A 27,226-nucleotide genomic window follows, 5' to 3' on the forward strand; every position below is an offset into this window, starting at 1 on the left:
TTGGTCGTCCGGAGCTATGGTGCAGGTCAGTGTGGTGTAGGCAGCAGCGTTGGTGTCATCATGGAGTGGTGTTGTCGGGGATGCCAAAGCTGCAGTGTGAGCAAGGTGATGTGGAGTGCGGGCCCACAGGTCATGGTGCAAGCAGCAGCTTCAGTGACCGTATCATGTGGCGACGTTGGTGAGACCAGGGTTGTGGTCCAATGGGGGGCATGGCTTTGTGTGGCATAGTCAGGTCAGGGTGCAGGCAGTGGCGCCTTTGATGGTGTTGCAGTGGTTTTTCTTCTGTTGCAGTACAAAACAAGCTTCATCTGCTTATAGCTCTGGGAACTGTATAAGTCTTTGATATCCCTGAGACTTCCAACAGGAGGCAAGCTCTACTCCAAGCCCTTGGAGAAACTTCACAAGCAGGATGCACAGCAAAGCTCAGCCTTTGCCCTCTTTAAGGCAGAAGCAGCAACTGCAAGCCAACCCAGCAAAGCGCACACTGCAAAGGGGCAGTACTCCTCCTCTAGCTCTTATCCTTGGCAGAGGTTTCTGTTGCTCCAGTAGTTTTTTTTAAGATCTGGGGTTTTGGGTCCACTAATTACACTCCTTTTTGCAAGTAGGCAAACTTCAAAGGAAAGTCTGTTCACAAGATTCTACCTTGCCCATGCCTGGCCCCAGACACCCTCCATGGGGTCGGAGACTGCATTGTGTGAGGACAGGCAAAGCCCTTTCAGGTGTCTTCTCCTCCCCACTCTAGCCCAGGAGACTCATCAGGATATGCAGGCTACACCCCAGCTCCCTTCCTCACTGTCTAGAGGGAATTCACAGTAGCCCAACTGTCGGTCTGACTCAGACATGGAATACAAAAGGAGGCAGAGTCACAGAAAGGTTAATCAGGAAAATGCCAATTTTCTAAAAGTGGCATTTTCAAACTCCCAATTCAAAAACCAACTTGACCAAAGGATGTATTTTTAAATTGTGAGTTCATAGACCCCAAACTCCAGATCTCTATCTGCTCCCAATGGGAAACTGCACTTAAAATATATTGAAAGGCAGTCCCTATGCTGACCTGAAGGCTGGGCTGGAAAATGGGTACACTTGCCAGGTCAAATTGGCAGTTTAAAATTGCACTCACAGACACTGCAGTGGCAGATCTGAGACATGTTTACAGGCTACTTATGTGGGTGGCACAATCAGTGCTGCAGGCCCACTAGTAGCATTTGATTTACAGGCCCTGGGCGCGCACAGAGCACTTTTATTAGGGACTTATGAGTAAATCAGATATGCCAATCATAGATAAACCAATCACCAGTACAACTTACATAAGGAGCACTTGCACTTTAGTACTGATCAGCAGTGGTTAAGTGTGTAGACAATAAACCAGCAAAAACAGAGTCCAGCATACCGTAAAACCGGGGTCAGAGGGCAAAAAGACGGGGGAAACATGCCAAAAGATGCTTGGTCTAACACCTACGTTTTACACACCCCTACTTACCTCTAAAGAAGAGGAGAGACTCCACCTCTTGGCCCCAAAAAGAGGTTTTCAGGTGGTGCAGGTGGCAATACCCACCCTCCTAGAGGCGAAGTTCCTGCAAGTCTTGTGGAAGAAGCTATCCAGCTGTTCGGTCCAAGAGCTGCAGAAGATCCTAGGAATCGCCTATGAGCTGTCCCTCAATGGTTGCCGGATTGCAGAAGGGTCAGTGACCAGCCAGGTCACCCACAAGCACTGCTAATGCAAGCAGGAGCTGAAGAGGTACTTGCAGAGTTTTGGGGACCAGCAAGGGCAAGGAGATGCTACCCTTGAGGGGAGTCAGAGCTGGCCATCCGAAAGCACGCAGGCCAGAAGAAGTTGTTGGGGTCCCCACAATTGACCCACATGTGATGGACACAAGTAGTCACAAGGAGACCTCAGCAGCACAACAAAACAAGTCCTACATCGCAGGAGTTGCATGGCTAGGCCTTCTTGAGGAATGAAGGTCTCATGGAGGAAGAGCTAACAAGCCTTGGCAAGTGCAGCATTCTCTGTGCACAGGGGTTCCAGTCCAGTGGCAGGAGCAGGGGCCCAGTCTCCCAAGCTGGACAGAAGACCAGCAGGACCCAGATGAAGGCACAGACTCACCACCTGGGTAGCAGAGCCTTTTGATGTCCGTGGGACAACAGACCCCACCAGCTGGCCAAAGTTGTCTTGAGGTTCCTGCAGTTGCAGGGTAGTGATTATTTCACTCCAAGGGAGATTCCTATGTGCTTACAGGTGCAAATAGTCCTTGTGACCCTGGAGGATGTGCAGCCTTGGAGGTTGCAGAATTCTTGTAGGATCAGGCGAAACAAGGTTTCAAAGGGAACCTTCCCACCAGAAGCAGATGTTTCGGTTCCAAAGCCAACCAGCAGCAGTTCCTGAGGCCAGGAGCAGACAGTGTCTTGCAGAGAATTCCTTGGAGTCTTGCTCAACGAGTCTGAGGACCCACCAACAGTGGAGCCCTTAAGGAACCCTAAGAAGGAGGTTGGTCACTCTCTGAAGTAACCCACCTATAAAGGGGGGAGGGTCAGGGATGTGATCTACCTGGCCTAACCAGTCTGATGCTCCAGGAGCCTCTGCACATCTTATTTCCAAGATGACAAGAATCAAGTGGCCACCTGGCAGAGTTCTGTGCACCTCCCAAGGGGAGGAGCTGGACAGGGGGTGGTTACTCCACTGTCCTTTGCACCAGTTCAGGAACCCTTAGTTCCCGTTGTGGCTCAAAACGGCACAAACCAGATTATGCAAGGAGGGCACCAAATGTGCCTTTCAAAGCAGTCTGGTGGTTCTGAGGCCACCCCACACCAGCACTTGGACACCTATTACATGGGGATGGTGGTCACAACTCTCCCTTGCAGGGAATCGTATGTTCTGCCTCTTTGGCTTGAGCCAAGCTCACCAGCAGCAGGGCAGAATAGTTTCTGGGGTCAGCAGCATGGGCTGGCAGCTAGACCCCATAAGGCTGTACAGTCACAACTGGGGGATCCTCTAAGGAAACCCCAGAGTATAGGAGATCATGCAACTAACACTGGAATCGATGTAGTTTCTTGATTCCAACATGTTTGATACCAAACATGCCCATGTTTGGAGAAGCCATTATGTAGGTTGTCCACTTGTGTTGACCAGTTGCCACTACATAACTTTAGATGGTTTACCCACACTTAGAGTCCAGGAATTGGCCTTGGGTCTTTTGGGGGACTCTGCTCATGCAGGGGTACCCTCAGACTTTGGGACATGCACCCTGCCCCTGAGCTGAAGGGCCTACCAAAAGGGTGACTGACAATGTCTAAGTGCAGTGTCCAGGATTGGTGGTGAAAGTGTGGATGCACCCTTTGACGCAGTCTGCAATGGCAGGCCTGCAGACAGTTTGCATAGGCTCCCATTGGTGGCACAATATATGCTGCAGCCCATGGGAGACGCTTGGTGTGTGTACCAATGCCCTGGTTACATATGTAACAAATGCTAGGGGTTTACAAAGGTGCACCAGTATGCCGATTGTGGTTGTAAAAGGTTTACCAGCAACCAAAGTCAGAGATAACACAGCCACTGGGGTCCTGATTAGCAGGATTCCAGTGAACTACAGTCTAAACACACATCAGGCAAAAAGTGGGAGGTGACTATGCTAGAAAGATGGCACTTTCCTGCAGACACCATAGCGTTCGTGTCGGATGTTGGCCTGGTATGTGGTGAGCACCTAGAGTGTTATCACTTTATACCAGGTCCAGGTAGCCTCTATTAGTGAGGTGTAAACAGTGTCTAGGAAGCCAGGGCTTGCTAGATGTAGCTGTGGAAGAGCAGCCAAGACTTATCTAGGAGACGTGCAAAGCCTATGTAATACCCCTGTAGTCACACAGCACTCACACACACACACAAAAGAACCACACAGTGTTAAAAAAAAAAAAAAAAAAAAAGGGTTCTCTATTAGGGTAACACAAACACTAAAATGCTCTATAGGCACTACTCCACTGGCAGGGGAGTCAACACACTATATACACATTAGAAGGCAGCAATGTGCATAAAAAAACAATAGAAAACAGTCACTTAACAGACAATAATGGAGACCCTAGGGAAGACCAAACCATATATTAAGTAAATGGAATGAGAAAGGCAGGCCCCCACCCAAGAAAGTGGAATCTGTAGAGGGGAGCTGGAGGAACTATCAACCCCAAAAGGTAAGTACCAAAGTGCCCCTCAGCGACCAGGAGAGAAGAGGTAAAGTACATGATTTTCCCCCAAACCCACAGGTAAACTTTGTAAAAGTACTGTGCAAGACTGGAAGAAACAGAAGGGGTGGACCAAGTCCAGTTCCATTTGGAGTGTTTGGTTGGGGCAGGAGCCACTACCCACCCTTCTGGAGATGCAGGACCAGGTCAGCTGTGTAGACCAGGAGTTGCCTATGCAGCACAAGAGAAGATGAAGAGTTCCAGGAGTGACGCAGTTGATGTCCCACACCAGAAGAAGAGTTTCAGTCAGTAAGTGGTGTGGAAGAACCACCAACAAGCCCTGGCGAAGGCAAGAGTTGCAAACGAAGAGTTTCAGAATTGCTGGGGACCAGGAACGTCAAGGGGTGGGATGGGGGTCGGGGGGGGGGGGGTGGGGGGGGGGCTGTCGGTGACTCAACCCACTCAGGAGTCCCAGGCGACCCTCAGCAGTACTGACGGTCAAAAGGCAAGGATGCCGCCCCACAGGCAGCAGGCACAGGAGTCGCAGTGAGACACTCAGCACACTTGGAGAGGAGTCCGTCCCCTCTTCCCTCCAAACCCCCCGGCCCCCCCCCCTCCCCCCCTCCCTCCCTTTCCGTCGCTGGAGCAGCAGGCAGGAGATTGTGCTGTGCAGGGATGAGTGCTGGAGGCCAGGGCTACACAGCCTGAAGATCCCTTGGAATAAGAGCCAACAAGCCTTGGTAGCTGCAAGAGTTGCAGATCACCACCTGTGTTGCAGGATCCACGCAGAGTTGCAGGGGAGAGGATCCACGCAGCAGGATGTAGATGCAGTTAGTGCCTGCAGATGCAGAGGAGTGACTTTGTCCCTCCAAGGGAGAAATTCCATTGTTCTTCTAGAGCAGACTAAAGACTCGCCGTCCTCCGAGGATGCATGGCTGGGAAAATGGTGCAGATGCTGGAAGGAGCTGGTGAAACAATGTTGCAGAGCGAAGTCTTTGCTGGAGCTGCAGATTGTGGGTTTCTGTGAAGTCCAGTTGCGGTTCCAGTGCCAGAAGACTAAGTAAACGACGCAGAGGAGTACTGCTGGAATCTTGAATCTGAGGACCCACCCAAGAGGGAGACCCTAAATAGCCCACAAAGGGGGATTGGGTAACTAGCAGGGTGGCCACCTATCAGGAGGGTGCTGTGACATCACTTGCCTGACCTGGTCACTCAGATGCTACCAGGGGCCTTTGCCCACCTTGGATTCAAGATGGCAGAATTAAGTGGCCACCTAGAGGAGCGATGGTGATGGACAGGGAAGTGTTCATTCACCTTTCCATCGTCAATTTTTGTGCCAGAGCAGGGACGGCGGGGGGGAACGGGGGTCCCTGGACTGGTGCAAACTAGTTTATGCAAGGAGGACACTTCAAAGCATACTGGTGGCTTGTAACACTTATTTCCATAGGGCGAGGGTGTTGCCTCCCACTCCCAAAGGAAATCCTTTGTTTTGCCTTCCTGGGCTCAAGCTGGTCAAGCAGCAGGAGGACAGAACCCTGTCTGTAGGGTGGTGGCAGCAGCGTGGGCTGCCTGGGAAAACCCTGCAAAACTGGTAGGAGCAAAGCTGGGGTTCCTCAAAAGGAGCCCCCCGAGTGCATGGAATCATACAATCAATACTGGCAACAGTATTGGGGTATGATTGACATGTTTGATAACGGGTTCAGTTAGCATTATGCAGCTGGACACAGGTAGGTTGACCTGTGTCCAGTCCACGGGTAAAAAGGCATCCCTGCTTACAAAGTCCACCCATCCTCCCGCTCTGCAAACTGATTTCTAGGGACAGGAACTTCCTTTTCAGGGCCCTAGTTCTAGCGCACCAGTATCCATGTTCTTCGTGGCTCCGCTTTTCTGGTGTGGAAACTCGTGAAAAGAAACTGACTTTAGCGTCTCTCGTGCTTATTTGTGACCCGCAGAGTCTCATCCGGTGACCATAGTCGACTGATGCCACCTGACGGCAAGCTAGGGTACTGGATCCAGACTGATGCCTGGGGGAAATTCTAAGGTAAGTACTCTGCAATTACAATATGTCTCTACCAGATAAATTGTTACCAAAGGTAAGTTGTTCTTTTAACCATAAATACTTGTTCGATGGCATCTGTCGCTGTAGATACGCATGTTCTGCAATAGCTCGCCATCTGGTGTTGGGCCGGAGTGTTACAAGTTGTTTTTCTTCGAAGAAGTCTTTCGAGTCACGGGACCGAGTGACTCCTCCTTTTGTCTCCATTGCGCATGGGCGTCGACTCCATCTTCGATTGTTTTTTTTCCGCCATCGGGTTCGGACGTGTTCCTGTCGCTCCGAGTTTCGGAACAGAAAAAATAGTTAATTTCGGAAGATTTTCGTCGGTATTGTTGCGTTCGGGATCGGCGTACTTACATTCAACACCGCATCGAAGATCGAAGAGCTCCGGTGCCCTTCGGGGTAGTTTTTCGATCCTCCGTCGGGGCCTGGTCGGCCCGACCGCGTGCTGAGGAACGCCGATGGAACGGACCCCTTTCCGTTTCTGCCCCAAATGCCACAATAAATACCCCTACACAGACCAACACTTGGTCTGCAACCTGTGCCTGTCACCTGAGCACAGCGAAGACACCTGCGAGGCCTGTCGTGCGTTCCGGTCCCGAAAAACACTCCGAGACCGTCGAGCCAGAAGACTTCAAATGGCGTCCGCACCGACAGCCCGACGGGAGTTCGAGGAACAGGAAGAGGAAGGTACCTTCTCGATCCAAGACTCAGACTCCGAAGGATTCGACGATACACAAACCGTGAGTAAGACGTCGAAAACCACACAAAGAAACATTTACAAGGCCCAGGGGACGCCACTGCCACCAGGCCATGGCTCAACCCATAAAATCGGTGACCGACCGTCGGCACCGAAAAAGGCCCAAACGGTGCCGAGATCGTCCGACTCCGGTCGAGACACCGGCACGCAGCCTTCTCGGGACCGAGAAAGTGCTGGAGACAAGCCTCGACACCGAGATGCCGGTGTGGACACGGCTCGACGCCGAGACAGCGGCACCGAAACAGATCGACGCCGAGAGGTTTCGGCCCCGAAAAGAAAAAAAGTCACCTCGGAGCCGAAAAAACACGCAGACAAAGTTTCCACGCCGAAACAAACTGCAAGCGACCCAGCTTCAGGCTCTTATACAGAAGAGCACTCGCTAACCTCCCAAATGCAGAAGCATAGGTTTGAGGAAGAGCTACAAGCAACTGATGCGGACCATACGCAAAAGCGTATCTTCATTCAGCAGGGGACAGGAAAAATAAGCACCCTTCCCCCCATTAGGAGAAAGAGAAGGTTGGAGTTCCAGACGGAACAAGCACCACAACCAAAAGTGGTGAAAAGAGTTACACCACCACCCTCTCCTCCGCCCGTGATTAACGTTTCACCAGCACAAACGCCATCACACTCCCCAGCTCACACCACCATGAGCCAGGGTGCCCAAGACCAGGACGCATGGGACCTATACGACGCCCCAGTGTCAGATAACAGCCCAGAGGCATACCCTACAAAACCATCTCCACCAGAAGACAGCACCGCGTACTCTCAGGTGGTGGCTAGAGCAGCACAATTTCACAACGTAAGCCTCCACTCAGAACAGGTCGAGGATGATTTCTTGTTCAACACACTCTCCTCCACCCACAGCTCCTACCAAAGCCTGCCTATGCTCCCTGGTATGCTCCGGCACGCAAAAGACATATTTAAGGACCCGCTCAAAAGTAGGGCAATCACACCAAGGGTGGAAAAAAAGTATAAGCCGCCTCCTACGGACCCGGCTTTCATCACAACACAGCTGCCACCAGACTCTGTTGTTGTAGGAGCAGCTAGGAAAAGGGCCAACTCTCACACATCTGGAGATGCACCACCCCCAGATAAAGAAAGCCGCAAGTTTGATGCAGCTGGTAAACGAGTCGCAGCACAAGCTGCAAACCAGTGGCGCATCGCGAACTCCCAGGCACTACTTGCGCGCTATGACAGAGCCCACTGGGACGAGATGCAACATCTCATTGAACATCTGCCCAAAGACTTCCAAAATAGGGCAAAACAAGTGGTTGAGGAGGGACAGGCCATCTCCAACAACCAGATCCGCTCCTCCATGGACGCTGCAGATACAGCTGCACGGACAATTAATACATCTGTAACTATCAGAAGGCACGCATGGCTCCGAACGTCTGGATTTAAACCAGAGATTCAACAAGCAGTTCTCAATATGCCTTTTAATGAAAAAGAACTGTTCGGTCCAGAAGTGGACACAGCGATTGAGAAACTCAAAAAAGATACGGACACTGCCAAAGCCATGGGCGCACTCTACTCCCCGCAGAGCAGAGGGAATTACAGCTCATTCCGTAAAACGCCCTTTCGAGGGGGGTTTCGGGGTCAAAGCACACAAGCCAGCACCTCACAAGCCACACCGTCCAGTTACCAAGGACAGTATAGAGGAGGTTTTCGGGGACAATATAGAGGAGGGCAATTCCCTAGAAATAGAGGAAGATTCCAAAGCCCCAAAACCCCTACTACTAAACAGTGACTCACATGTCACTCACCCCCTCCACACAACACCAGTGGGGGGACGAATAGGTCATTATTACAGAGCATGGGAGAAAATCACTACAGACACTTGGGTTCTAGCAATTATCCAACATGGTTACTGCATAGAATTTCTACAGTTCCCTCCAAACATACCACCAAAAGCACAAAATTTAACAACACACCATTCCAATCTCCTAGAGATAGAAGTGCAGGCACTATTGCAAAAGAATGCAATCGAATTAGTGCCAAACACACAAATAAACACAGGAGTTTACTCACTGTACTTTCTGATACCAAAGAAGGACAAAACACTGAGACCAATCCTAGACCTCAGAGTAGTCAACACTTTCATCAAATCAGACCACTTCCACATGGTCACACTACAAGAAGTATTGCCATTGCTAAAGCTGCACGACTACATGGCAACTTTAGACCTCAAGGATGCTTATTTCCATATACCAATACACCCATCGCACAGGAAATACCTAAGGTTTGTATTCAAAGGAATACATTACCAATTCAAGGTACTGCCTTTCGGATTAACAACCGCACCAAGAGTCTTTACCAAATGTCTAGCGGTAGTCGCTGCACACATCAGAAGGCAGCAAATACATGTGTTCCCATATCTAGACGACTGGCTAATCAAGGCCCATTCGTTAATAGAGTGCTCAAATCACACAAATCATATCATACAAACCCTCTTCAAACTAGGGTTCACCGTCAATTTCACAAAATCCAAAATTCTGCCACGCAAGGTACAACAATACCTGGGAGCCATAATAGACACATCAAAAGGAGTAGCCACTCCAAGTCCACAAAGAATTCAAAATTTCAACACCATCATACAACGCATGTATCCAACACAAAAAATACAAGCAAAGATGGTATTACAACTCCTAGGCATGATGTCATCATGCATAGCCATTGTCCCAAACGCAAGACTGCACATGAGGCCCTTACAACAATGCCTAGCATCACAGTGGTCTCAAGCACAGGGTCACCTTCTAGATCTGGTGTTAATAGACCGCCAAACTTACCTCTCGCTTCTGTGGTGGAACAACATAAATTTAAACAAGGGGCGGCCTTTCCAAGACCCAGTGCCACAATACGTAATAACAACAGATGCTTCCATGACAGGGTGGGGAGCACACCTCGATCAACACAGCATACAAGGACAATGGAACGTACATCAAACAAAACTGCATATCAATCACCTAGAACTTCTTGCAGTTTTTCAAGCACTAAAAGCTTTCCAACCAATAATAGTTCACAAATACATTCTCGTCAAAACAGACAACATGACAACAATGTATTATCTAAACAAGCAGGGAGGGACGCACTCCACGCAGTTAAGCCTGTTAGCACAAAAAATTTGGCATTGGGCAATTCACAACCAAATTCGCCTAATTGCACAGTTTATACCAGGGATACAAAATCAACTCGCAGACAATCTCTCTCGAGATCACCAACAGGTCCACGAATGGGAAATTCACCCCCAAATACTGAACACTTATTTCAAACTCTGGGGAACACCTCAGATAGACTTGTTTGCGACAAGGGAGAACGCAAAATGCCAAAACTTCGCATCCAGATACCCACACAAACAATCCCAAGGCAATGCCCTATGGATGAACTGGTCAGGGATATTTGCTTACGCTTTTCCTCCTCTCCCTCTCCTTCCTTACCTGGTAAACAAACTCAGTCAAAGCAAACTCAAACTCATATTGATAGCACCAACTTGGGCAAGGCAACCCTGGTACACAACGCTGCTAGACCTATCAGTGGTACCCTGCATCAAATTGCCCAACAGGCCAGATCTGTTGACACAGCACAACCAAAAGATCAGACACCCAGATCCAGCATCGCTGAATCTAGCAATCTGGCTCCTGAAATCCTAGAATTCGGGCACTTACAACTTACCCAAGAATGTATGGAAGTCATAAAACAAGCAAGAAGGCCATCCACCAGGCACTGCTATGCAAGTAAATGGAAGAGGTTTGTTTGCTACTGCCATATTAATCAAATACAACCGTTACACACAACTCCAGAACATGTAGTGGGTTACTTGCTTCACTTACAAAAATCTAACCTAGCTTTCTCTTCCATTAAGATTCACCTTGCAGCAATATCTGCATACCTGCAGACTACCTATTCAACTTCCCTATATAAAATACCAGTCATTAAAGCATTCATGGAGGGCCTTAGGAGAATTATACCACCAAGAACACTACCTGTTCCTTCATGGAACCTAAATGTTGTCCTAACTAGACTTATGGGTCCACCTTTTGAACCCATGCACTCCTGCGACATACAGTTCCTAACCTGGAAGGTGGCATTTCTCATCGCCATTACTTCCCTGAGAAGAGTAAGCGAGATTCAGGCGTTTACTATACAGGAACCTTTTATACAACTACACAAAAATAAAGTCGTCCTAAGGACCAATCCTAAATTTTTGCCAAAGGTTATTTCACCGTTCCATCTAAATCAAACAGTGGAACTTCCGGTGTTCTTTCCACAGCCAGATACCGTAGCCGAAAGGGCACTACATACATTAGATGTCAAAAGAGCATTAATGTATTACATTGACAGAACAAAGAACATCAGAAAGACTAAACAACTCTTTATTGCATTTCAAAAACCTCATGCAGGAAAACCAATTTCAAAACAAGGTATAGCCAGATGGATAGTTAAATGCATCCAAATCTGCTACCTTAAAGCTAAACGACAGCTGCCCATTACACCAAAGGCACACTCAACCAGAAAGAAAGGTGCTACCATGGCCTTTCTAGGAAACATCCCAATGCAAGAAATATGTAAGGCAGCCACATGGTCTACGCCTCACACATTCACCAAGCACTACTGTGTAGACGTGTTATCCGCACAACAAGCCACAGTAGGTCAAGCTGTATTAAGGACATTATTTCAGACTACTTCCACTCCTACAGGCTGATCCACCGCTTTTGGGGAAATAACTGCTTACTAGTCTATTGCAGAACATGCGTATCTACAGCGACAGATGCCATCGAACTGAAAATGTCACTTACCCAGTGTACATCTGTTCGTGGCATCAGTCGCAGTAGATTCGCATGTGCCCACCCGCCTCCCCGGGAGCCTGTAGCAGTTTGGAAGTTACCTTCAATTATTTATATATGTATCATCTCAACCTTAAATAAGTGCATACTTAGTCACTCCATTGCATGGGCACTATTACTACAATTCAACTCCTACCTCACCCTCTGCGGGGAAAAACAATCGAAGATGGAGTCGACGCCCATGCGCAATGGAGACAAAAGGAGGAGTCACTCGGTCCCGTGACTCGAAAGACTTCTTCGAAGAAAAACAACTTGTAACACTCCGGCCCAACACCAGATGGCGAGCTATTGCAGAACATGCGAATCTACTGCGACTGATGCCACGAACAGATGTACACTGGGTAAGTGACATTTTCATTCACTTGCAAAAGTGGATACAGTGCTAATTTTGAGTTCTTCAGTGTTAACCTATGGGAAGAAAACAAAGTTGGCAAAGAGATACTTTACGGTGACTTACGAAACGAATCTGAGACTTAAGCCAAGTATTGGATAAGGGTCAGGACCACACCAGCAGGTCACTCTGGGCAGCACTGGGGTGGCCCAGTGCAGGGGGTGTAGCATGGCGTTAGATACCCAATGTATTTCAATGGGCATTGATTTCCATGGAAATAGACTGAAGGCACTGACAAGAAAGCAGTTGTGGAAAAACAACTGGTAGGTAACAAACGTGGGGTGCACAGGGATGTAGGTACACCTTAGGTCCTCTTCAAAGCCCAGGGGTGACAGGTCCTTTGGTATCTGGTTTTTGTGTCCGGGAGCACTTGCGGTCCTGGGCCTGAGGCTGCAGGTGTCATCATGGAGTCCACAAGAGGTGAAGCCACAGTGGACTCAATCTTAGGATTGCTGGGGATGTTGTGGACACCAGGGACCCATTTCAGATCAGGCCGTAGGTTACAAGTGCAGCGGTTGCTTTAGATGTCAGGTTTCTCTCACCACAGGGGTTGCGAGAGAGTGGGCCTGCGTGCAGAGGTTGCAAGCGATTTTGTGGAGTCCAGGAGGGGTGAAACCACAATGGCCTCTGACTCTGGAGAGCGCACCAGAGCTCCACTCCTACTCTGTTTGGTGACGACCGGTGCGGTGGTGACCTCGGGTGTCAGGTCTTTGCCGTTCCGGAGCCTGCTGAGTCCTTTCTTCAAATTTGGTTGGGCAGCAGGTCTGTTGCGCACAAGAGTCTTGAGTCTTTGTCGAAGGTAGACAGTCCTCCTGGGTTTCTGGCGTCTCAGCTGCAGGATGAGCTGTCTTTTGGTGCAGTCCGTCGAGGGTTGCAGACATGCCAACGGGGTTGGTACCAGGCTTCTCTTCTTTTCTGCGGTCTGATCATTTTTTTGTCCTTAGTTGTCTTAGGTCGTCAGGGTCTGAGATCTTGGGTTCCGGGGTGCAACCTAAATTCTCAATTTAGGGGCATTACAGTGAATGTCTATCTTGCCTGAAGGTGTCAACACCAGTGCAGGCATTTGTCTCTAGCCTCCGAGAGCAGTGGGTCTCACCTTAGGGGGACTTAAACATGGCGGAACTGGTCAGAACCAGTCAGTCAACATACTAGTAGTTGGTAGGTTTTAACTGGCATCAGTGTGGGTTCACCAATACGAGATGTTAGATAACAAACATCCCTATTTCCAGTGAAGCCATCAAGTAACTGGGGAACTCAGTGACAAGAGTCCAGCACATATATTTAAAATGGCTTCCTTGGTCACTTATGTCTGAGAATTGAGAGAGATAGCAGGGGCATATCTACTCATGTAGATATGCCCTCACATATAATATAATGCACCCTGCCATAGGGTTGTAAGGCCTGATAGAGGGGTGACTTAAACATATTACATGCAGTGTTGGGGGACCTGGCACGCAGGCTGTGTGCCACATCTTGTTTTCATTTGTCTCCACTAAGAGACACAGCCTGCAATGGCAGACTGCCATGTGCTTGGTGAGGGGTCTCGAGGTGACACAATTCGTGCTGTAGCCCTTAGGGACCCTCATTAGTAACCCAGGCCCTAGGTACCAGGGGTACTATTTACGAGGGACTTACAGAGTGTGTTAAAGGTTTTGCCAATTGGGGAAAACTGTGTAGTTGTGGGAAAAAAGATCTGGTGCTGGGAACCAGGTTAGCAGGAACCCAGTGGACATTCAGTCGAAATAACATTAGATACCAGGCAAAAAGCAGGGGCTAGCCATGCCAAAAAGGATGCTTTCTTACATCTTGCCACTCAGTAAGGACCAATACGTAATCTGGAACCACTTTGAAGGTGGCCTTGAGCACAAGAATGAGTCACGGTCTTGTATTTGGTGGAGTCATTCTAATTGGCATCAGTGGGCTGTGGTATGCAATTGTCAGGGAAATTTTAATAGTATTCTGGTGGCTAAACTGGGCAGGGGAGGGGAGAAAAGTATTCTTGGAAACGAGAAGGATTCCATTATGCAATCAACTTTATACTTGGCTAGAGCCTAGATAGGAAGTCTTTACCCCTACCCCAACTTCTACCTGAGGTTAGTGTGTTTGACAGTTTCACTGGGATCCTGCTAGCCAGGACCCCAGTGCTTATGCTCGCTCTCCTCTCAAATTTATCTCTACATACTGTTAACCCAGTATTTCATCCCAAATTGGCATACTGTTGCCCCCTTATAAGTCACTAGTATATGGTACTTAGGTACCCAGGGCATTGGGGTTCCAGGGGATCTTTGTGCTGCAGCATTACTTTTGGTACCCAAAGGGAGCCCATGCAAAGACATCTAGAGGACTGTCATTGCAGCCTGTGTGAAATGTTGCATGCACCATTTCACAGCCATTTACACTGCACCAGGTCTCTTAAGTCACCTATATGTCAGGCCTTACAACCCTGAAGGCTGGGTGCAAAGTACCTGTGTGTGAGGGCACCCTTGCACTAGCAGAGGTGCCCCCATGTCATCCAGGACCATTTACTGGACTTCGTGAGTGCGGGGATGCCATTTTACACGTGCACTGGACATATGTCACTACCTATGTCCAGCTACACTATGGTAACTCCGAATATGGCCATGTAAGGTGTCTACATCTGGGAATTGTACCCCAATACTGATTCTAGTATTGGTTTTCCAATTCCGTGCACTCTGGGGGCTTCACAGTGGACCCCCAGTACTGCCATACCAGCCTTCTGAGGTTTTCTAGGCAGGCCCAGCTGCTGCCATCTCAGACTGGTTTCTGCTCTCTTGTTGCTTGAGCAGCTCAAGCCCAGGAAGGCAGAACAAAGCATTTCCTTTGGGGGAGGGGCGTTACACCCTCTCCCTTCGGAAATAGGTGTTACAGGCATGGGAGGGGTAGCCTCCAGAGCCTCTGGAAATGCTCTGAAGGGCACAGATAGTGCCCTCCTTGCATAATCCAGTCTACACTGGTTCAGGGACCCCCAGTCCCTGCTCTGGCACAAAACTGGACAAAGGGAAGAGGAGTGTCTACTCCCTGTCCATCACCACCCCAGGGGTGGTGTCCAGATCTCCTCCAGAGTGTCCCTGGGTTTTGCCATCTTGGATTCCAAGGTGGTGGGGCACTCTGGGAGCATCTGAGTGCTAGTGCCAGCAGGTGATGTCAAAGCCCTCCCCTGATAGGTGCTTGCCTGTTTAGCTAGCCAATCCCCCTTTTAGGGCTATTTTAGATCTCTCTCCTGGGTGTTTCCTCCGATTCGGATTGCAAGACTCCAGCGGGCATCCTCTGCATCCTTTACTTCACCTTCTACAGATGAAACTGCATCTGGACCCTCAAGGAACTCTGCAAACTGCAACAAACAAGCAAAGACAACTTCTGCAACATTGTATCTTCAGCTCCTGCCAGCAACTGTTTCTAGGTCGTGCATCCTCCGAGGACTTCCTGCACCAGAGGAACAAAGGAATCTCCCTTGAAGTTAAGGAGTCACTTCCTGCTTCAGCAGGCACCCCTGTGCAGTGATGACCAGTGGCATGGGTCCCCTCTGCTGACGAAGTGCGTGGATCCAGCAACAAGGGTGGTGGACTGAAGCTGTCCTGACGGTCCTAAGGTCCAGCTGTCCAACTTTGGTGGAGGTAAGAGCTTGCCTCCCCAGGCACGACAGTACCCCCGTGCACCATGTGATTTGCAGTTGCCAAGGCTTGTTTGACCTTCCACAAAGTTCTTCATGCACAGCTCCAACCCCCAGCACCCCTTCCTGCGTTGCACAGCTTCCTGAGTGGTTCTTTAGCGGTGTGGCATCCCTTTGTGTCGTGCTGCATTGGCCTCCATTTGCATCTTTGTCCCCATGCTCTGGGACTCCTGTGCGCTCTGGGACTCCTGTGCGCGCTGCCTGGTCTTCTGAGGGCTCTCTGAGTTGCTGTGAGCCCCCTCGGTTTCCCCCTCATGGGTAGAGGCCACTAGGTCCCTCCTGGTGCTGGGCAGCGCCATTTTCTGCTTCCCGCGAGCTTTGCGTGTGCCCAGGCTTGTTGGCAGAATCCAGCGACCCAAACCAGCCTGCAGTCTTCCATCTGGCGTGGGAGATCATCTGCACCAGGCAGGAACCCACATCCCTTCCCACAATCCACTGCGTGTGGCATAGGTAAGTCACCCCTCTAGCAGGCCTTAGAGCCCTAAGGCAGGGTGCGCTATACCACATGCAAGGGCATAGCTGCAAGAGCAATATGCCCCGACAGTGCCTAAGTCCATCCTTAGACGTAAGTGCAGTGTGTCCATATTGAATACATAGGCTGGGAGTTTGTCATTACAAACTCCACAGCTCCTTAATGGCTTCACTGAAGGCTAGAAAGTTTGGTGTCAAACTCCTCTGCACAATAAACCAACACTGATGCCAGTATTGGATTTATTGTAAAAATGCACAGAGATGCCCTCTGTATTTCACCCAACCCTTTAGTGCAGCGCTGACCAGTCTGTGCCAGCCTGCCACTAACACACGTTTCCTCTCCCCTGCAGGAGCTGTAACACTTGGTGGTGAGCCTCAAAGGCTCAGGCCTCCTTTTTGTAGTGCCCCAGGGCAATCCAGCTTGTAGAGATGCCCGCCTCCCGGACCAAGCCCCACTTTTGGTGTCCGGTCTGGTGGGAAATTTAGGTAAAACAGGGAGGACTGACCAATGCATCTAGGACCACCCCTAAGGTGTCCAGAGCTGAAATGACAACCCCACCCCCCACCCCCTGCAGAATCCTCCATCTTGTTTTGGAAACAGGGACTGATAGGGTTAGGACAGCGGCCCGGTTCACAAGAAAACTCCAAAAGGACACCGGAACCGCCCCTGATCTGTGACCCCTGCCCACTGTGCACCCGACGTCCACGCCCCTGAGTCCAGGTGGCCCACCAGTCCAGAAAAGGTCCCCAGGCGGTTCTAACATCAGGTCTACCCCGGGTTGACCCCTCCTGGCCAACACGACGATGCCTACAACCTGAATCAAGAGGACCCTCCCTGACTGACCGGATGAGGCCAAGATACCAGACACACAAGGAGACCCCTGCAGCCCCCTGGCCTTGGGGAATCTGACCAATGGTCCAGCAACGTCCAGTGGGCGCCTCCCCTACCTGTTCAGCCTTTGGTTTTCCTGGAACTGAAGCCCCACCCCCATCTTGGACCCAGCGAGCAGAGTCTTTTGTGAACCCCGGATCCCCTTATTGAAAACCATTGTGCGCCCTGCTCTGTTTGCACCCTGCACCTGGCCTCTGAGGATGTGTGTTTGGTGTGAACCTATAGACCCCCACCCCCCCAGTGCTGACCTAAACCCCCCAGCCTTGTGTCCTGGAACCACTGGTACCTACCTGCAATCTCCTTTCTACTGAGCACCCCAGTCCTCATAGGATTCCATTGTAAACCTGATACCAACTTTGACCTCTGCACCAAGCTGGCCCCATGTTGCTTCCGGTGCACTTTTGGAGTCAGCCTAAACTTTGTCCTGTGGTAGATATCTTAACCTCAGGGACTGTAATTGTAAGTCATGTACTTACTGTTAAATGTGATAATACTTTTCCCCACCCCATGACTCTGACTCCTCTGGAAAAATTGCACTAAGTGTCAATTTTTTGACTATAAAAGTGTTGCTTATCTGTAAACTGCTTTACCTGCAAAAACCAAACAAGGTACATTTGAGACATATGCTTGATACCTATTGACAGCTGTACTTACCTGCAAGAAAGACCTTCTGGTTCAAGAAATAAAGTAGCAAAATATGATCAGTTCTATAATCTAATAGCCATTAGTCTTATAGCTATCAGACAATGGATGGCCCTCATTTACTAATTAGGAACAGCCTAGTTACCTCTTCAGCTGTCACACCCCTCTTTCATCTCCTTCCCACACCCCACCCTCTGACACCTCTCCTTGTATTAAGTTTAGGAAGCTGGCTCTGTATACACTATACCAAAATGAGGTGTAGTGTGCACAGTGTCCAGGGATAACCAGAGGCTAAAGTAGATAATACCAATGCTCTCTTTTCTGGTAGTGTGGCCGAGCAGTTAAGCTTATGAGTAGGTAGTACAAAGCATTTGTTGTACAGTCAAGAAATAAGGCACACATTCAAAGACTAGCTCCACGCCAATTGTTTTATATCACAATAATCAAGAAAGTATGATTCCTGTATAGGTTAAAGATGCAGCGTTTTATAAGAAACCCATTCCGGAGATAGTATTTGAAACCTTTAAAATATGTTGGTAAATTTGAAAATCTGTATGCACTCATACTGAAAGGAGAAATAATCTAATGTCTTGGAGGTAATAATTGTGCATGTTTGTTGATCATTGTCTGTTTCATTAGGAGTAACTGCTTTTGCTCTTTTCCACTTAAGTTGTAACTCTATTTCAGGTGCTTCAATGACTGAGGAAGAGCTTACAGCAATGTCTCCTACAGCTGCTGCAGTTGCTAAAATCATAAAGCCTGGAATGAAGTTAACAGAGGTGAGAATTCATGTTTACATTTAAATGATTGTTTTCAGCACATCCTTTTTTTATTTTCCTTTCAACCCCTGTGTCCAGGTGGTCAATTTGTAGGCCTTTCAACTAATATGAAAATTGACACCTTATTCTGTTTGACAAGTGTTAGCACAATTTTCAACAGTCCTGCATGTTGGAAAATCGACTATTTTAACACATTCATTGGTGCACACATATAAAGTTTGTTTTGTTCTAATACATTTGCTGAGTCAGTCTGGAGGCTTTGCCAGCGTTGACGGAAACATCCTGCTGTATTCAGTTTGATGATTCTCAATCTTCTGTTTGCATGGAACCTTCCTTAACACGAGGCATGTGGTCTGATTTTAATTTTTATTCATTGATCCAGCCTCTCGATAATCTTCAGTACATCACCACAGCTCCACCTGTTCAACAGATTCTGTTGTGCTGGTGAACTCTGTGGTGACAGAAGGCCAAGCATTAATTTCTAGTACTCCTGAATGCTACCAAACATATTGCTTGTCACTGCTTTAATATCCCTACTACTTCTCCCCATTTACCAATATGTACAAGGATTTGTATTGTAGGGGCACTTTACTTTGGCATCAGTACTTACCTTTGCTAGTGCCTACTGCTCCATCTCCATTCTACAACTTTGGCTGTGCTGCAAATAATTCATTCTGATTCCTGCTTGCAACGTTAACTGTAGCTGTCCAGTTTCACCATGCCCTGAATTGCCTTATGCGTAATTAAGGAAGAGGAGGGTTTTATGGGGAATCAAATGTGGATATAAATCAAAAGTTATACATAGTTCCATTACCAGAGTATGTGCTTATAATTCACAGGTTCCTGAAAGTTCAAATATTTGAAGCAAGGGCCCTCACTCACCCTCCGGTGACATGCTTCATCACAGGGCTGTTCTCCTCGTCAGGCCGGCAATTCCTGACGGGCCCCACAGGGGGGCTCTTTGCCGGAGATATTTTCAAGATGGTAACCAGCCGGTCCAAAATATACTGGTACAGCATTGGTATGAGAGAAAAATACTGTTAAAAATGACTAGAGGTTAAACATAATTTATTATGATATCCAACCTCATGATTAAAAACAAGAGTATGGGGAGAAAATAAGATAAGGATTATACTCCCCAAAGAAAATGTCTCATGTTATCACTAAATCCCTAGTCTTGGAATGTAGTGACAGTAGATACAGGGTCTCCTGCACTACTCTTAAATTGTGGTCAACATGTTTCTCGTTTAGAAGTCTAAATGATCTGGTGCGATTCTTCAGGACCAATACACCTGACTAATCCTTAAAAAGTATCACCCTTATTCGGGGAAATAAAATGTAGCAGGAACATAGAATATAAAATAGAGTAAACACATTTTGTAAACAAATATCAAAACATTCAATTGTGTGCACGGTGCCAACACATCAACGCCAAATGCTAGTGAGCTCTCCCTTCTGTGATGTGCAACAGAAAACAGTGAAGAAAAATCTTTTGTATATTAAAACACAAAGGCAAATATGCCACACGTGCTTACCCTCCTCATATTAGTGGATGGGCCCCATCGGGGAAAGCACGAATCTTGCGGGGTCCAATATGGTCTAAGTATATGGATATGAAACAGTTATTAAATAGAGCGCATCTATCAAGTCAATTACAGGTCGAGCCAGTAGCATCTTGTAGGAAGCAAAATTACTGTCATGAGTAGATTGTACCTGCTAAGATATTCATTGAAGTATATCTACACTGAACAATGTTATTGTTGTCAATCAACGATGAATGTGATCGGTGCAGCGAATCATGAAAAACTCTGCAATATGTTGAAAAATAATAAAATAATGTGTAAATAGAGAAATGGTATCTACCCCCAAAAAAGAGGTCAGGAAGAATAACAAGTATAAATGTGTAAATATGTAAATGGTGCACAAACGACGCCCCAGCTAAGATGAGAGACCGTCTAGAAACACAGACGGCACACTGAGCGGAAAGGGTATCTGAACTATATCACACGGGCATGTGGAGGCAAGTAAATATAACGACCCAGTGAAAGAAATAACTTTCGTCTGGCGATACCTTCTTCAAAATGTAGAATGCGTTTAGATACTATTTATAGGACCTCGTATGGAGGTGCTAGAGTAGGAAAGGTAAATATACCTTGTTATCAGGAAACAAGCAGCGCGTCACAATGCTGAAACCGGGACCGCGCTTCGTAGTCCCGAACACTTGTGAAAGTGAAAAATCTGAAAACCACGCCAAGTAGTAAAGAAATGTCTTACAACTTACTGGAAACGGTCCACGGTAGACTGCTGCACCTACATCAGCTCGTAGCTCCCGGTACTATGGGGCTCGGTTTGTGGGCGGAGATTAAAAAGAAGGAAATCAACGACAGCGTGGAAGGACAACCAAGTCACAACCTGCTTGGAGAGGGGTAGCAACAGAGAAGGGACAATAGAAAACGAGGACAATCAAAAAGGCTGGGGCCATATTGGAAGGGTAATTAACCAGAGTGTTTCAATAGCTTCAAAAGAAAAAGGAATACAAATATAACAGGAAGAAGCATAGCACACACCCTTGTCCAAAAAATATTAATATGTTAGTAGTTGAAATAATGTCACAGAGACCAGAGTGAAACCTCAACGGCATTTTGGTGTAAGCCTCATTTATGTGGAACTCAAGACCAAGTACTGGATATCAAAAATCAATGGAAACAGCAGGGGAATGAACCTATCTGTGGATGAAATTGGTCCAGGGAATATCCTCATTGAGCCCCACCTGATGTGTTTTCAATCTGAAAACCCAGCGCTGTTTCTTCTCAAATAGCCGGGTAGCACAGTCTCTACAGTCTTTTATGGTTTCCAAGATGATCCATCTCAGGTCATTGGGGGTGTGGTTCATTTCGATATAGTGATTAGTCAGTTTTGTAGAGGACCTTGAGCGCCTGATGGGGCTGCGGTGTTCATTAATTCGTATTTTGACCATTCTAGTGGTCATGCCAATGTATCGTAAGTCCAATTCTTGAGTGCTGGTAGTAAAGGAGCAAACATTACATCCACCACAAGGGTGATGCCCCCGGACTCCCAGCCATTGTAGTGTGTTTGTGGAGTTGGGGTACCCTTGAGGCACCGGTCTAGTGTGTACCACTAGATCCTTGATGTTCTGGGTTCTTTTGAAAGCGAAAAGGGGGTGTTCTAAGGACTCCCCAGCACTGTTAAGAATAGGCCAGTGTCTCTGAATGATCTTCTTGATAAGATTACTTAGAGGAGTAAAGGTCGTCACACATGTCAGTCTAGATTGTTGATCATGCGTCGTATTTGTTAGTAAAGCATTTCTGGAAATGTTACTGGCTTGTTTCTTAGCTCGCCTAATGATCGACTTGGGATAGTTAAGTTCTTTCAATTTCCAACATAGAGCGCCTGCTTGTGCATGAAAGTCAGCTGGCTCCAAGCAGTTTTGTCTGATTCTTAGAAATTGACCAAAAGGAAGATTAGTTCTCAAGGCCTTAGGAATAGCCTCCTACTTTGATAGCCACCACCCTATCTGTCGGTTTGTGGAACACTGACGAATGCAGAACACCATTTAGCAGAGTAATACGTAAATCAAGGAAAGACACCTCTTTATCAGAGAAATTGGGGCTAAAATGTAGATGAATATCCAAAGTGTTAACCCACTGTGTGAAAGCTAATGCCTGTTCTGCATCACCCTTCCATACAACTAAGATGTCATCTATATAGCGCTGCCACAGTCTGATATTAGGAAAAAAAGGGTTGTGTAGGAGTCAATATATGGCGCTGTTGAAAGGTGTACAGGTATAGGCAAGCTAAACTGGGCGCAAAGGTGCTTCCCATGCAAGTGCCCTGTATTTGGTGATAGAATTGGTCTTCATATAGGAAAAAAGTCTCTAAGCCAGGCTTGCACACTGCATGATGAAACTGATTGGGGTGTTAAAGGTCCAGGTTCTAGACTGAAGGATCTCCTCTACTGCAGTTAGTGTGGCCTCCTGTGGTATGTTAGTGTACAGTGCTTCAACATCAAGGCATATCAACATATCAGTGGTGCCTGTGTTAATGTCTTTTAATAATGTGTCTTTCAAAAAAGTAGAGGTCTTTTGGACAATAGGTTGGAAGAAGAAATCGCAGAATTTGGAAAGGGGTTCCAAAAGGGTTCCTATCCTATCACAGATACAATAGGATGACCAGGAGGAGGGGTGCCTTTATGAATCTTCGGGAGACAGTAAATGTAGGAAGTTGGCTCTGTATGTGCTATTTCAAAGTAAGGAATAGCATGCACAGAGTCCAAAGGTTCCCCTTAGAGGTAAAATAGTGGTAAAAATAGATAATACTAATGCTCTATTTTGTGGTAGTGTGGTCGAGCAGTAGGCTTATCCAAGGAGTAGTGTTAAGCATTTGTTGTACATACACATAGACAATAAATGAGGTACACACACTCAGAGACAAATCCAGCCAATAGGTTTTTATATAGAAAAATATCTTTTCTTAGTTTATTTTAAGAACCACAGGTTCAAATTCTACATGTAATATCTCATTCGAAAGGTATTGCAGGTAAGTACTTTAGGAACTTCAAATCATCAACATTGCATGAATACTTTTCAAGTTATTCACAAATAGCTGTTTTAAAAGTGGACACAGTGCAATTTTCACAGTTCCTAGGGGAGGTAAGTATTTGTTAGGTTAACCAGGTAAGTAAGACACTTACAGGGCTTAGTTCTTGGTCCAAGGTAGCCCACCGTTGGGGGTTCAGAGCAACCCCAAAGTCACCACACCAGCAGCTCAGGGCCGGTCAGGTGCAGAGTTCAAAGTGGTGCCCAAAACACATAGGCTAGAATGGAGAGAAGGGGGTGCCCCGGTTCCGGTCTACTTGCAGGTAAGTACCCGCGTCTTCGGAGGGTAGACCAGGGGGGTTTTGTAGGGCACCGGGGGGGACACAAGCCCACACAGAAATTTCACCCTCAGCAGCGCGGGGGCGGCCGGGTGCAGTGTAGAAACAAGCGTCGGGTTTGTAATGGAAGTCAATGGGAGATCTAGGGATCTCTTCAGCGCTGCAGGCAGGCAAGGGGGGGGTTCCTCGGGGAAACCTCCACTTGGTCAAGGGAGAGGGACTCCTGGGGGTCACTCCTCCAGTGAAAGTCCGGTCCTTCAGGTCCTGGGGGCTGCGGGTGCAGGGTCTCTCCCAGGTGTCGGGACTTTGGATTCAAAGAGTCGCGGTCAGGGGAAGCCTCGGGATTCCCTCTGCAGGCGGCGCTGTGGGGGCTCAGGGGGGACAGGTTTTGGTACTCACAGTATCAGAGTAGTCCTGGGGTCCCTCCTGAGGTGTTGGATCTCCACCAGCCGAGTCGGGGTCGCCGGGTGCAGTGTTGCAAGTCTCACGCTTCTTGCGGGGAGCTTGCAGGGTTCTTTCAAAGCTGCTGGAAACAAAGTTGCAGCCTTTCTTGGAGCAGGTCCGCTGTCCTCGGGAGTTTCTTGTCTTTTCGAAGCAGGGGCAGTCCTCAGAGGATGTCGAGGTCGCTGGTCCCTTTGGAAGGCGTCGCTGGAGCAGGATCTTTGGAAGGCAGGAGACAGGCCGGTGAGTTTCTGGAGCCAAGGCAGTTGTCGTCTTCTGGTCTTCCTCTGCAGGGGTTTTTCAGCTAGGCAGTCCTTCTTCTTGTAGTTGCAGGAATCTAATTTTCTAGGGTTCAGGGTAGCCCTTAAATACTAAATTTAAGGGCGTGTTTAGGTCTGGGGGGTTAGTAGCCAATGGCTACTAGCCCTGAGGGTGGGTACACCCTCTTTGTGCCTCCTCCCAAGGGGAGGGGGTCACAATCCTAACCCTATTGGGGGAATCCTCCATCTGCAAGATGGAGGATTTCTAAAAGTCAGAGTCACCTCAGGACACCTTAGGGGCTGTCCTGACTGGCCAGTGACTCCTCCTTGTTGCTTTCTTTGTTCCCTCCAGCCTTGCCGCCAAAAGTGGGGGCCGTGGCCGGAGGGGGCGGGCAACTCCACTAAGCTGGAGTGCCCTGCTGGGCTGTGACAAAGGGGTGAGCCTTTGAGGCTCACCGCCAGGTGTTACAGCTCCTGCCTGGGGGAGGTGTTAGCATCTCCACCCAGTGCAGGCTTTGTTACTGGCCTCAGAGTGACAAAGGCACTCTCCCCATGGGGCCAGCAACATGTCTCTGGTGTGGCAGGCTGCTGGAACTAGTCAGCCTACACAGACAGTCGGTTAAGTTTCAGGGGGCACCTCTAAGGTGCCCTCTGTGGTGTATTTTACAATAAAATGTACACTGGCATCAGTGTGCATTTATTGTGCTGAGAAGTTTGATACCAAACTTCCCAGTTTTCAGTGTAGCCATTATGGTGCTGTGGAGTTCGTGTTTGACAGACTCCCAGACCATATACTCTTATGGCTACCCTGCACTTACAATGTCTAAGGTTTTGTTTAGACACTGTAGGGGTACCATGCTCATGCACTGGTACCCTCACCTATGGTATAGTGCACCCTGCCTTAGGGCTGTAAGGCCTGCTAGAGGGGTGTCTTACCTATACTGCATAGGCAGTGAGAGGCTGGCATGGCACCCTGAGGGGAGTGCCATGTCGACTTACTCGTTTTGTCCTCACTAGCACACACAAGCTGGCAAGCAGTGTGTCTGTGCTGAGTGAGGGGTCTCTAGGGTGGCATAAGACATGCTGCAGCCCTTAGAGACCTTCCTTGGCATCAGGGCCCTTGGTACTAGAAGTACCAGTTACAAGGGACTTATCTGGATGCCAGGGTCTGCCAATTGTGGATACAAAAGTACAGGTTAGGGAAAGAACACTGGTGCTGGGGCCTGGTTAGCAGGCCTCAGCACACTTTCAATTGTAAACATAGCATCAGCAAAGGCAAAAAGTCAGGGGGCAACCATGCCAAGGAGGCATTTCCTTACAGTAAAAATAGGGTACTTTAGGATTACTAGTATCTAAGAACTCTGCTTCTTGTTGAGTGATCCAGCCAGCTAACTCCGCTTCAGTGATCATCCCACGAATCGTGCGTTCCAAGCGACAGGTGGGGTCGGTAGATATGGGTTCGTAGTATTTGCTGTCACTGAGTAATCTGAGGCACTCTTGTCTGTAGAAAGCGGTGTCGAGCACTACAATAGCGCCACCCTTGTCTAGGGCTTGATGGTGATATCTGGGTTGTGGGATAGTGTGGATTGCTGCCCTTTCCAATCTTGATACATTCTGAAAGGGATGTGAGGATCCCAGATGCTCTATTTCATGACGCACTGCCTTCTCAAAGGTGAGTACTTCTATTGGTACCGCAGTAGAGGGAAGCATAAAGGTAGATGGATTCCTCAGATTGGTGTCACCCTCAGGTCAGGTGGAGGTCGGCCTTTAAAGAAAAAGTTTAACCGGACCTTCCGAAACAGGGCTGTAATCTCAGTTGAATCGAAATTGGTCTTCCTTGGGGGTTGGTACAAAGCCCAATCCTTTTTCGAGAACTGACAGTTCTGATGGGGAGAGCAGAGTACCCGATAGATTGACAACTAAGGCTTTTTTTGTGGAATGACACTGCGGCTCCTGGTTATAATTTGTGTTTCTTCCTGCACCCAATGAACGCTCCTGCCTCTTCTGTTTCTGCCTCTGCCCCGGCTCTTCCAAAAAGAAAGGATTGTAGTTGTAGTGTGGCTGGAAGAAGGGGTGAAATGGGGCTTGTTGCCAAGGCAATATTTGTTGGTAAGGGAACGGCGGGTTAAAAGGTATAGGGGAGCATAACGGTTCTGGTTAGATCTGTGTCCCTCATCGCTGCTCCATTCATCTGAACTTGAACTGTAGTGAGATGTCTGTGGTTTACGTTGTGGGGCATCAGAATCATTGGAGGTCTCAGGGGCTCCTTCACATTGATAGTCATTCTTAGTGTAGGGGTAGATCTTCTCTCTACTGAATTTCTTGATGTCTTTTTGTAATTTATTGATCTTTTGTCGTGTTAGATATTCTTTTGTCTCATTAAGTTCCAGGTTAATCTCTCTAAACGTCTGTTTAGTTTCTTGACTTGCAAGATTTTTCAGTCTGCATGAATATTTGCTACAGAGACATTGCGTTTGTCCATATGTAGAAGGTGGTGTGAATGAAATGAGTAAACATTTAGCAGTGGTGAACCTCTCAGTATCCCACCTGTTAATTAGTTGGTCTTCTACCTGAACTTCGTCTTACAGCTAACTCTCTGAAACCTAACCATTGATCTTTTATCTCGTTAGCTCTACAATGCATACGTAGAAACACAAGATCAGTTGCTGATTGAGAAGCTGGAAAATAAGAGGATTAACAAGTATCTGGATGAAATTGTGAAAGAAGTGGAGGCTAAAGCACCAATCCTGAAACGCCAGCGTGAGGAGTATGAACGCATGCAGAAGTCAGTGGCTAACTTGTCTGCCAAACTTGAGCAAGCAATGCAGGTTTGTATCAACTGTTGGCTGCTGCCTAACTGCACAGCACCAGGTGTTAAGCAATTTTCTATTAGACTATGGCTTAAGAGTTGAAGGTTCTCATTGCGCGAGCTATTTGCCTTCAA

General features: G+C 48.0%; 1 protein-coding gene across 3 annotated transcripts in view; it reads left to right on the forward strand.

The window, feature by feature from the left end:
• TPR (translocated promoter region, nuclear basket protein) overlaps positions 1-27,226 on the forward strand; it is a 920,136-nt gene that overhangs the window by 114,320 nt on the left and 778,590 nt on the right. For all 3 annotated transcript variants that reach the window (XM_069232002.1, XM_069232003.1, XM_069232004.1), the window contains exons 11-12: positions 18,596-18,687; positions 26,913-27,110. In XM_069232002.1, the coding sequence (XP_069088103.1) occupies positions 18,596-18,687; positions 26,913-27,110 (290 nt within the window). The remainder of the gene's footprint in view (positions 1-18,595; positions 18,688-26,912; positions 27,111-27,226) is intronic.

The sequence above is a fragment of the Pleurodeles waltl genome, chromosome 4_2 (assembly GCF_031143425.1).
Source record: "Pleurodeles waltl isolate 20211129_DDA chromosome 4_2, aPleWal1.hap1.20221129, whole genome shotgun sequence".
Lineage (NCBI taxonomy): Eukaryota > Metazoa > Chordata > Amphibia > Caudata > Salamandridae > Pleurodeles > Pleurodeles waltl.